This window comes from Meles meles, chromosome 1 (genome assembly GCF_922984935.1).
Source record: "Meles meles chromosome 1, mMelMel3.1 paternal haplotype, whole genome shotgun sequence".
NCBI lineage: Eukaryota > Metazoa > Chordata > Mammalia > Carnivora > Mustelidae > Meles > Meles meles.
Window position 1 is genome coordinate 8809616 of NC_060066.1, and position 12352 is coordinate 8821967.

Here is a 12352-nt window from a genome sequence, read left to right on the forward strand (position 1 = left end):
AGACAACTGCAAAAGCATCAAAAATCCCAGAATGAAGAGAGAAATGACCCGTAATTTCGTTTCTGAAGGAAGAAGCACAGTCCACGTGGTGGTGTGTGGTCCAGAGTCGTGGGTGTGTGGGTGTGTGCGCGCGAGTGTGCTCACGTGTGTGCTGACAGCCTTGCCTTTCCTGCAGCAGACAGACTCTTCGATCACTGGTTTTGCTCCCTTCTTGGTTGGTTGTGGGCAGGTCCTCATGTCACCATACCTTCTGCTGCTTCATGAAAACCCCACAGCTTCCAGATTCTGACTGATTCTCCGCTAGAATCAGAGACACATAGGTTCACGTGACTGTGGGCCCAAGCCAGGTGCTCCTGGAGCCCTTGCGTCCTCACCGAGCGGCTGGTTAAAATGCAGCCCTGCTCGTTTGATGAATGGACTGGAAGGTATTCCGACTGCCTGTCATTTGCTGGACGTTGTCAGAACTCAGAAATGCTGGTATAAATTAAAAAAAAACAGACAGAGCCCTGACTGACGGGGCTCTGAGCTGATAAAGGAAGATCCGTGTTCGATACGAGATGGACACAGATGTGTCTTCCAGGAGTGGTTGCTAAGGAGCTGTGACATGCCCTGCCTGACCTTGAAACTGGTGCTCCGGTAGACCCATCGGGCAGTGGGGGGAGAGGAGGTGCAGGAAGGGGAAGTGACTTGCCCAAACACGTGTCCTCCTCCTGCTTCCCCGCCCCATGTCTCAGGGGCTCAGTCCTGCGTCTGTTGAACTGGAGCCTCTCTTTGGCATGGGAGGTGGGGCTGAAGGGTCTTGAGGGCAGCAGACTACTCTGGGGATGCGCATGGGCCCTTTCCTGGTACTTTTCTCCATATTCTGCTTCACCTTGGAAGTGCAGGGTATCTGAGATCACGGCATTGCCACTCACCTCGTGTCTTGAATTGCAGCTGAACAACCCCGAGATGGTGGAGGGACTCGTCCTTATCAACGTGAACCCTTGTGCAGAAGGCTGGATGGATTGGGCTGCATCCAAGGTGAGGCTGGGGGTCAGGGCCAAGGCCAAGGTCAGTATCAGAGTCAGGGCTAGGGCCAGGGCCAGGGCTAGGGCCAGGGCCAGGGCTAGGGCCAGGGCCAGGGCCAGGGTCAGGGCCAGAGTCAGGGTCTGGGTCGGGGTCAGGGTCTGGAGTAGCGTCAGGGTCTGGGATAGGGTCAGGGTAAGGTCTAGGGTCAGGGTCAAGCAGGTGGAATAGTTGTGCCCACACAAACCCCTTATAGCCTCCTATTCCCCACCCCTTTAAAGAAAACAGTTTGCTTTGCTTGGGATAGAGAACATGACCTCAGCCATTTGCCATTCGTAAGATTTCAGTAGGACACTGGGATCTAAACTAGACATCCCATGGGGACGTGAGTCCTCAAGCCAGCTTTGATAAGCATAGCTCGGGTGAAGAAGTGTTTGCTGAGAACCTGACATACTGGGCTTCGGTCGAGACACTGGAAATCAAAAGAGGAACAAGACAAAGGCCTCTGATGTCAGGAACCCACATATTGATGGAAAAGGAGGGTGTGTTTAGGACCAGCACTGCTACTCATTTGATGACGACAGTAACTAGCTAGTGTGTCCTGAGTACTTCCCAGGCGCTGTTCGTACTGTCTGACCACACTGAATCCTCCCAGTGACTCCAGGAGGTGGACTTGTTAAAACCAGGTTCTGGAGGAGGAAAGTGAGGCTCAGAAGTGAAGGAAGCTGTCCAGGATCCCACAAAGCTAGTCAGTGGGGGAAACTAAGGCTGAATCCAGATCCCATGGACTCTGTAGTCCTTGGGCCTCACCTCCTGCCTCCATCCCCCGTCTCATCCAGCAGGTGTGGAATGGCCCCTCGACCCAAGCACTGCAGGTCTGGGAATACAGAGGGGGCAGGACCCATGCTGTTTTGGGAGGCTCTGCTCTGGCTGGTGTCCTAGCATTCCTTGTTTATCTTTTAAAAATGTTTATTGTGTTTTTTCATAAAGGCGCCAGTATTTGCCAAGGAAAGAGGCTAGCCGTTCCAATTGAAACAGGACAGAACCTTTCAAGCTGGGGTGATCCTGGCCTTTCATTTTGAAAGTATGTTTTTGCCAAGTGTTGGGTGACTGTCGCAGACCGAGGTTTGAAGGGGCCGTGCCCCTCCCTGCTACCTCCCACCCGTCTTGGCCACTCTGATACGGCATTTCTTTCTGGAACCTTCTGCCAAAATGGAGGAGCCCATCCGTCTCATCTGCGTGATACTCAGAAGCAGAGCACACTCCCTGTTTTTATTTTATTTTCCAGGAAAGGAAGCGATATTACCGGCAGCCAGTTTGGCTCCTGGGTAACTGTTCTGAGCCAGACATGGAGGGCTGGGGACACTGACCATTGGCCAGAATAGGGCCTGAGGAATGTCTGTGTGGCTTTAGTATCTGCACCATATCCTTCCTTTCCAACCCCAAGAGAGAAAAGCCCTATATCGGGAGTGGTCTATTATGTGTCAGGGACTGACGTCAGATCCTATGACACGTGTGGTCACCTCATGTTATCCTCACCTTGACCTTGTGTCTTTGAAGCTCCTGGCACGGCTGCTTATAGATGAGAGGCTTGAGCTTCAGAGGCTCTGCGACCCACCCAGACCCACAAAGCGAGCATATGGCAGGATCCCCAGTCTGGAGAGGCCCCTGGTCTGGAGCTTCCCTATCCTGCCCATCCTTGCCTGACACTGAAATTGGTCAGCACACATATATGGAGCTCCTGCTGTATCTTGAGCATTTATGGAGCTCCTGTTACATACCTAGCATTTATGGGGCTCCTGCTGTATACCTGGCATTGTGTTGGGGGGAGAGAGATGGGGGAGAAAGTTGGCCATGTCTTTAGTGACCTCCGTATATTCCAAGAGAAGATACTGGCTCGAGGGGGGACATTTAGAGGATGATACAGGAAGGCTGGTTCAAGGTAAGCAGGTCCTGGGGTAGAGACTAGAAGAGCTTGGTGTATATATATAGAAGAAAGGGAGGAGGCCCTCCTTGGGAGAACTCAGTGTGCTACGGCACAGGGAAGGCTAGGAGCAGGCTGGGTCTCTGTTCAGCTCCTGTTTTCTGTGCATCTTTGCACTGTGCGTGGGGCTCTGAGAACGAGCGATTGGTGGAGACTCGGGTGCTGCCTTCAGGGAGGACCCAGGTCCTTTAGGCAACTGGAACAGGTAACCAAGTGCCCATGAGGGGGCTGTCTTCAGACCTAAGTGTGGGGAGCCCAGCACTGAAGGCTTTGCTGACCCACCACCACAAACACCTGTTCTCATCACACCTGTTCTTGCCCTGCCCAGATCTCCGGATGGACCCAAGCCCTTCCAGACATGGTGGTGTCCCACCTCTTCGGGAAGGTGAGTAGCGTGGCCTCACATCCTGTCGTTCATGCCGAGCGACCGTGTGCTGCTTGGGCATCAGGCAGGCACAGAGACCGCCAGACACAAACCCCTGAGGCCGTTGCTGACATCCGCCTCACCCACAGCGCCTGTGACTACTTTCCAGTCAGGTCCGGCTCACTCTTTCTAACATGAGGCTTTTTAAAGGCACTTTGGTATTAGAAGTACGAAATCGCACCATGCTGACACACACGCACACCCATAAAGCCGCACTGATCGAGATGATGACCATATCCATCACCCCCGAAAGCCCCCCGTGCCCCTTGCTAAAGCCTTTCCTCCCTGCCCCTCCGATAGCCTCTGATCTGCTGACCCTTGCTAGAGATGAGGTCGTATTTCCTAGGGTTTTACATAAGTGGCACCGCACGGTACGTATCCTCGTGCACTGGACGCAGTTGCTTTGAGATCCGTCTCTGCCGCTGCTCCTTTGCTTTTCCAGCTTCTGGTGGCTTCTGAATTCCCTGGCTTGTGCCTCAGCCCTCCAGGCTCTGTCTCTGTCTCTGGTGGCCTTCCCATGGGGGCGCCTCAGTGGAGCGCCCAACTCTAGATTTCAGCTCCGGGCATGATCTCTGGGTTGTGAGATGGAACCCGGCGTCAGGCTCCGTGCTCAGCATGGAGTCTGCTTATCCCTTGCCCTCTGCAACTCCCACTGGCTCACGTCTCTCACTCTATCGCAAATAAATAAATAAAATCTTAAAAAAAAAAACAAAAAAACCTCCCTCTGCCTTTCTCTTATAAGGACACTGGCCATTAGACTTAGGACCTACTGGGATGATCTCAAATGATCTCATTTCAGGATCCTTCTCTTAATGATGTCTACAAAGACTTCTCTTCCGAATAAGTTAGCATTCACGATGCCCAGGGGTTTGACGTGGACGTGGCCTCTGGGGCCAGCCTGCAGCCAGCCCACTGTAGCTGTCTTCCCCTTGTCTGTGCTCCATTCAGTCTGGGATACGTTTTCTCCACCCCTGAGTATGTATCATTGGAGCCTGAGGGGACCATGGGAAAAATTAAACTCAGTGTCTGTATTTCCTTGCAGGAGGGGGTGTCCAGTGTAGGGTGAGAGTCTGACCTGCTTGTACCCCACATTACTTGAGGAACCCCCAGGTTTCTATAGTTTGTTTTGTTGTCTTGTTGTTGTTGTTTTGGGTTTTGTTTTTTTTTTTATCTGAAACCGCAGCACAATTTACAATGGTTTTTCCCTGATTATGTTCTAACGGCATGTTGGCCTCTTTGTTGCTTCACTGATCATGGACTGTTTAGACAATAGCTCGGGCTGGACATGGGGCCTCCTTTGCTCCCTCCCTGTCCTGCTCTGTGGCCACTGATGACATCAGGCCATTTCGTGGACCGCCACATCTGCTCTTTTACAAGTGAGAAACAGAGCAAGATCAAGCCCGTAACTTGTTTGTCTGTCCCAGATCCCGTTCAGAAAGGAACCAGCGAGAGGGAAAGCTGAGGCTTCTGCAGGTCTCTGGCTCGCCCCCAGGGGAGCTGAGATGGCCCTTCTTTCCAGAAGCTTCACAGGAGTTGCACGCCTTGGTTTTGTGTTTCCAGCCCCTGTAAAAACATTAACTTCTAACAGTTGCAGCAATTTTTACTCCTTACAAAGGGCTTTTGTGTGCACCACCTCGCTTAATCCCACAGCTTGATGATACCAGGAATAGTCATCCCCCCGTTTATTTTTGAGGGGACTAAGGCTCCGAGAGGTTAAGACACTTGCCCCCCAAAACGGACAGTAACGGAGCCAAGCTCCAGATTAGGGAGGACTGACCTGAAATAAAAAGTCCTGAAGAAGTAAAGAATCCAGAAGGGCGTTCTTTTCTCTTTGTGGGTTTGCATTCCTTCCTGTTATCAGCTGCATTTCCCGCTGTCTGCTCAGACTCCCTGGGAGTCAAGTGCATAAATTATGCTTTATTATCTCTGTACCCACGTAACCCGAAGAATGGAGGTATTCGGGCGTGGCCCAGGGCCCTGGTCCCAGCGAAGGCTCCCTTCCCTCTCTCGATGCAGGAGGAAATGCAGAACAATGTAGAGGTGGTCCACACCTACCGCCAGCACATTGTGAATGACCTGAACCCCGGCAACCTGCACCTGTTCATCAATGCCTACAACAGGTATTAGGACGCGGCTCGGCCACCAAGTGGCCATCAGTCAAGTTCCTTTTGTCGCTCTGGAATGTGGTGTAAGGCAGAGGGGCTTACGAAATTAGTAGAGGATCCAGCCCCTGAATTTGAACAAAGAGATGGCTGGGAGAGGGAGACAGGTGCTTCCTGGAGTTCTGCACTCCACACCAGGGATGGCGCAGGCATGACGGAGACACAGTCACGTCCTCCGGGGTTTGGAATAAGTGCCCATGCCCCGGCTGACCCTGCAGAGAGGCCAGGTGTGAGGAAGGTGAAGAGAGTGAGCGGCGGGAACGAAGGGGAGGGAGTTGTCCAGAGAAGCTGCTGGAAGATGAGTCAAGCCAAGAACAAGGAGCACATCCCTCCAGCCTTTGGCAAGGGGTTAGCTTAGCTCTCTTCATGATAATGAGGGGCTGGTCTGGACCTCAGCTAAGGGAGGGGACAGCTCAGGGACACTGGTGTCAGCCCGGAGTTTTGAAAACTCCAGGGAACGCCGTCTGTCGCGTTCCATGAAGGGGACAGGAAGGAGCCTCGGGTCAGTAGCTTACCTCAGGAAAGGCGCTAGTGTCTGTAACAAAGTTCAGTGTCCATCTCCTCTGACCATCCTCCCAGCATCCCACCTCTCAGTGCGGGAGGGAAAGGTCCTGTCCCCAGTGGGCAGCTGAAGACGTGGGGCCCTGCAGAGCATTTCTTAAGCAAATACTTCCCGAGAGCTGGGGCAATCAGGCTGTTGGCTAGGCAGCAGACCCGCAGAGACCAGAACAAACCCCCATAGGAATCAAGTAAATCCTCTTAAAAATCCTGGGACACTGTTACTGTCATCATTTCCTGCCAAGGAAGCACATGCACAGAGAGGTTCAGCATTCTGCCCAAAGTCACACAGCGAGGAAGTAGAAGGGTGTGATTTGAATCCAGTCTCTCTGGCTCCAGGCCATGCTCTGGAAAAGGGTGTCTGCTGGTAGGAGCCTCCAGGAGGCGAGAGGCTGGATAGACGTCTGCAGGGGCGAGCCATGGGGCTGGCCGGGCCCACGCTGGGCATGACACGGCACAGTGGGAAACTGTGGGAGGCTTAGAAACGAGGGAGGGAAAGGGTCAGGTCTGCAATGTAAAAGAGATTATTAGAGGACTCGGGTTGGGGACAAGGAGGTGGGTTCCATGGGATATGAGTGAGTGCCGCTGTCCCTGAAACCACTTTCGTGGGCCCCGAGAGGCTGTGCTGTCTCCGAGAGCCATGCGGGTTGGGACACGAGTGTTTTGCCAGGACAGCCAGTGGCAGGACCTCCTGGGATTGGGGAGATGGGAGGGGCTGTCCAGGTAACCATGTAACCGCGCGTTTGTTGTCTGCAGCCGGCGGGACCTGGAGATTGAGCGGCCGATGCCCGGAACCCACACAGTCACCCTGCAGTGAGTGGCCTTTCTCCTCTCACCATCTTGTCGCCTTGCTCAGCCCCTGGCAGGGTCCTCTTTCTGTGTTTGGCAGGAGTGGTGCTCGGTGCCAGGACATCCGTCACTGGCAAGCCCTGGGTGTGTGCTTCCCAGGAGGCAGGCACGAGCCAGTCTCTCTCACCTACTTGATATGCAGGGGTTTAGTTCCCGGGGGTGTCCCTGAGACTTGGGTGGGAGCCTAGGGTCTCAGAGAAGGAGCGCTGAGTGTACTTTGGATAAAACTTATTAAGCACCTGCTCTATGTTGAATATTGCATTAGGCTTTACTTTCACAGGACCTGGAGATGACAAAGACATGAGTCCCACCCTAAAGTACCCTATAAGCTAGTCACGGGTACAGCTGACTGCATTCTGCCAGTATCATCTGTCATTTGTAGTTCCGTAAGTGAGCCGTGTTATTTGACACCTGAACTTGGCACATGCCATTCCCTTTGTCAGGCACGTCCTCGTGGTCTCTGGTCTTCATTATTGGCAGAGCCCTACTCATCCTTCCTTGAGGAGAGGATGCTTGAAACTAAAACCATCAGGGCCCAGAAATTCTCTGGCTGAAATTCATACTAAGGTGTAAATGACTACCATCTCAGTTTATCTTAAGAAGAAAGCAGAGGATGGAAGAAGAAAGTTCAAAGATTAAAGGGTCCTGGGGAGACCAAAACAAGTATTTTTAGAACTCTGGTCTCAGCCTGGGAGGCCTGAGAGCATGGGAATCTTTAATAAGTTAAATTTCATGTTAACTCACTCTTCTCTCCCTGTCCCCAGGTGTCCTGCTTTGTTGGTGGTTGGGGACAGTTCTCCCGCTGTGGATGCTGTGGTATGTAGGAATCATCCACTTGTTTCTGTGCTTAATTCGACAGTCCAAATCTGGTTGGCCTTTGGGCAGAAGGCCCCGACATCAGCTTTCCCTGGCGACTGCCAGCCCTGTTTGCTTGGTACCGGGTCCTTTTATTTCCAGGCCCAACGCCTGCCGTTCACCTCCCATTGGTTTGCTTAGATGGGCATGTCTGCTGTTTGGCTTCCCGGCCAACAGACTCTCCTCTCGTTCGGGAATCTGGTAGAGTTTTCAGACCTGCTTGGTGCCTGATTGTCTGGAAGGGCAGAGAGGGCCCTGGGGAGTGGGGCTTAGACAAGGCTTTCTGAGTCATTTCATCCCTGAATTCCCACCTGTGATGTTGGGGAGGCAAAGCGCAGACTTGACCCTCTGACAGCCCCAGAGCTGGAGACAGGGAACCTTAGGGGTTACCCAGCAGAGTGCTAGCGTGGTGACACTTGTGTGTGGCTACAGACTGGGACTTGCAAAGGGACCAAGAGTTTCCTGTGATCTGACCCACCGGGCATAATCATAGGATATATCAGTAGAGAGATACTGTTCATATGAAGGGAGGTGATAATCTTACGGTAGGCACTTGGAACATCACGGGTTACCTGTGGGTATTTTGTCCAGTTTGGATGCGCTTCTGAGATGTTAGAATTAAAGCTAGTGGATGTTAATCTCGTACGAAGACCAGTTGTCAGGACTGCAGATGTTGATTCGCTTGTCGAATCTCTGGGCAGCACCGGGTTAAGTCAGTCCATTCATGTAGCAGCTGTTTCTGGAGCGTCTGCTGGATTTCAGCTCATCATTGTAACAATCCTATGAAAAAAAAGGTATTATCCCCATTTTATGGATGAAGAAACCGAGGCTCAAAGAAATGAAGTAACTTGTCGAAGGTCGCTAGTAATGACGGGGCTGGAACTTATGGTTACATCGCTTCGTCTTGAAGCCCACATTCTTTCCTCCATGCTAGTGGGAAGACTGGAGTTGAGCTGCTGCTGGGGGCAGCAAAGAGGGAAGGCTGATGACCTTGGCTCTGGATGGGAAATTAACAGATCTGTTCTCCCTTTCCTGGTCCAGGTGGAGTGCAACTCGAAATTGGATCCAACAAAGACTACTCTCCTCAAGGTACAGGCAGAATGATGCGAGTTCATCTTTGTTCTTTCTCAGAGACCCTCTTGCTCGCTACAGAATGGAGTAGTGCCTAATCGAGGCACAGCTGGGGGTCAGAGACCATAGAAATTATGATTTAATGTGTGCATTCGCAGACATCTATCTGTTGTGCCCCTGGCTGGACACCCTAGGCTTTAGAGATGAAAGGAACTGTCTAGACCCGTGGAGGGAGCCCTAGAGTCTATGGGCTACTGGACTTGGTGCGCCGATGAGGGATGGGTTAGGAGTTGTGCAAGCAGGGGCTCTCCTAGGGGTCAGGCTGGATGTTGGCTCTGCTATGGGAGGACAGGACTCTTGTCTGGCAGCTTCTGTGGGCAGTTGAGGTGCTCGCTGTCCCTGAGACTGGACTGAGGGTCTGTTCCCTCCCTGACCTCCCAGTCCAGCCACCATATTGTTTGTGACTTGCCCAAAGGCACCACACAAGATGAGGACCCTTTCTGGTTGTACCCCCAGGAGGGTAGGCGACCCAAGAAGGGCCTTCATGAAATGAGTTGAGGGTCTATGGGGCGCTATGCCCTCAGTGGCCTTGTGAAAGGCACTGGGAGGCATCTCATTCTGAGGAGGGATCTGGTCCCCGGAGCCGGGGGAAAACCCAAAAGAAAACATACATTTTCTTTCTTTCTTTCTTTTTTTTTTTTTAAGATTTTATTTATTTATTTGACAGAGAGAGTGAGATCACAAGTAGGCAGAGAGAGAGGGGGAAGCAGGCTTCCTGCCAAGCAGAGAGCCCGATGTGGGGCTCGATCCCAGGACACTGAGATCATGACCTGAGCCAAAGGCAGAGGCTTAACCCACTGAGCCATCCAGGCGCCCCGACTTCACATAAGTTTTCTATCAAGATCCCCTCACAAGGAAATTGTAGGTCTGGAAGATGCTGGGCTTTGGGCCCCGGGGGGCTGCTGATTGCCTGATCCAGGAGGCCTATTGTCTTAATGTCCCAGCAGACTGTGTCTGGATTCTGGCAGCACTGGGCCGCTATCCCAGGAGAAAGACGGAGAGGTCACAGTTACTGCTGATAGGGAGAGGAGGAAGGAACATTCGAGAAGGGGGGTTTAGTCTCCTCGTCTCCATTATAAGCACCCAAACCTGGGGGCGGGGTGCGGTGCTGAAAGGCACAGGAGTCTGTTCTCTTGCTGTCTGGAATCTGCAAGTCCCAGGTCCAGGTGTGGGCAGGGCCATGCCCCCTCCAAGGGCTCTAAGGAGGCCCCTTTCATGTTCTTCCCTTTTGTGGCCATTGCCGACGGGCCTCAGTTTCCCAGCTGGCATCCGCATTCCTCCTGTCTCTGCCTCCATGCCACCCAACCTTCTCTCTGGGTAGCCCTGGGTCCAGATTTCCCTCTGGTTTTAAGGACACCCCCAGTCATTGGATTTCAGGTCCACCCTCTTCCAGTACGACCTCATCTTAGCTCAGCACATCTGTGGAGGGAAGGTGACGGCCTACAGTCAGTGGCCGATTTGGCGGTGATGGGATCTGAGTCCAGACAGCCTGGCCCCTGGGGTCAGTTCTGGTGTCCTATCACTGTGTGGGTGCCCCTGGGTGCCCCAGTTAGCCTGACCCTCAGGCGAGACGCTGGGCCTTGGCCTGGCCCGGTGCCAGCTGCTGTCACTCACCAGGCCTGCCAGTCCCACCTCTCTCCCAGCCGTCCTCACCCTGTCCCCCCTGCTGTCCCCGCCCTGCTGCCCCAGTCTCCCGAGCCCTGGGTCTGGGTCATGGTCCCACGTGCCTGCAGCGGTCTTGACGGAGCCCTGGGGGTTTGATGATTCCGTAGGAACTTTGGAAGCTATGGTGTTTGGGCCGGTGTAGCCAGTGGGGAGACTCCAAGGCCAGCTGTCTCAGGCGGAGCAGTTTCTGTCTAAGGGAACGTTTGATGAGAACGTGTGTGTACAGGGCCTCCTGCACTGAGGCTTTCTGGTCAGATGGACCCTGGCCTCAGGCCTGCTGGTTCCTAGAGCTCTCTCAGGCCCAGCGTGTGCCTCTGCTGTGGGCTGTTTGCACCGTCCGGTTCTCAGGGAACCGAGGGAAATTTCCGGGACCCAGCAGGGCATCTGCATCTCAGTCAATAAGACACAGACCCGTGCCGAGATGGACGGAAACGAGCCGCCCTGCTGGGTCGGGTTGGGTGTCTCTCCACCTGTCAGGTGCCCAGTGTCCCCCGAATGGGGCCAGACAGGGGCCGGGCAGTGGCAGGAGGGCCCCAGGGGGAGGGACGCCTCTGCTGCGGCGTTTGGCACTGACCAGCTTCCCTCTCTCCTAGATGGCAGATTGCGGTGGCCTCCCACAGATCTCCCAGGTGAGTCCCACCCGTCCTGTCCCTGCCCCCCAGCTGGAGGGTGGGTGCCTCTGTGTCCTGTTAGCACCCATTCCCCCGCTGTCATCTTGTCCCCCAGCTCGCTGTGACATCTGACGACACCTCAGACAGGTCACCGTTTACAGAAATTGCTTGCACATCCTAGGAACTCCAGCGGGGTGGGTGACACCGGGTTTCATGGTGGAGGGGGTTTGATGCACGGACACGGCTTGGCAGCTGCAGACCGAGTCTGACTGTGTCTGGTGTTCGCCCTCAGAGACCACAGGGTTCTGCCGGAGCTCAAGGCGGAGCAGAGCGGGGCAGTGGGGAGAGGAAGCCAAAGTGTGTGCATGTGAAACGTGCGTGACTGTGCATGTGAACACGTGCATGTGTTTGAGCACGTGTGCGAGTGTGCAGGTGAACTCATACGCGTGTGCACGTGTGTGCGTGTGCGTACGGATGTCAGTGCAGTGTGTCTGCTGCAGCCACTCGCCCCTCCCATCCCCACCCGTAAATAACCCCACTGACCTACCAAGGGAAGGAACTTTGGAATCTCTATCCTTGAGTTTTCATCATCATAGTTTTCTTCTCTATCCTAACGTGGAACATGATGTGAATCGCCGGTCGCCTTTGCCACTGAACTGTGGGAAAGGATGGAATGATGCCTTTTCTTTCTTCTGTTCCCTGCCCTCCTGAAAGGGACTTCATGCCTTCTGCAATCCAGCACTTTCCTGATGAACATCAGTAGAATCTGGATCTTTTTCTAGATACACGTATCCTTCTTTCCCCTGCTCCCCCACCGCAGGAGCCTCCCATGCAGCAGTGAGCCTGCACTCGGGGTCCGTTTCACCTGCCAGGGTGTTGGGAGAGACAGGGATGAAGGCAACGAGCACCAGAGGGTTAAGATCATGTCCCCCTAGGTCTTCCCACTGACTCTCCCTAGCAGGTGCACCCACGCCCCAGACTCACGCGTGCCCTGAGGGCCGCCTTATCCATGAGCCCGTCTTCCGGGCAATGACCCCAGGCTGGGGAGATCAGACAAACAAAACTTAGATTCTCAGAGGGGAGAAGGGCTGTGTGCCCTCCTCAGTAA

At 53.7% G+C, this 12352-nt stretch overlaps 1 protein-coding gene across 1 annotated transcript in view; it reads left to right on the forward strand.

The window, feature by feature from the left end:
* NDRG1 (N-myc downstream regulated 1) overlaps positions 1-12352 on the forward strand; it is a 53401-nt gene that overhangs the window by 32734 nt on the left and 8315 nt on the right. The window contains exons 8-14 of the mRNA XM_045979334.1: positions 934-1020; positions 3318-3374; positions 5430-5533; positions 6890-6946; positions 7747-7798; positions 8879-8926; positions 11227-11262. Coding sequence (XP_045835290.1) covers positions 934-1020; positions 3318-3374; positions 5430-5533; positions 6890-6946; positions 7747-7798; positions 8879-8926; positions 11227-11262 — 441 coding nt within the window. The remainder of the gene's footprint in view (positions 1-933; positions 1021-3317; positions 3375-5429; positions 5534-6889; positions 6947-7746; positions 7799-8878; positions 8927-11226; positions 11263-12352) is intronic.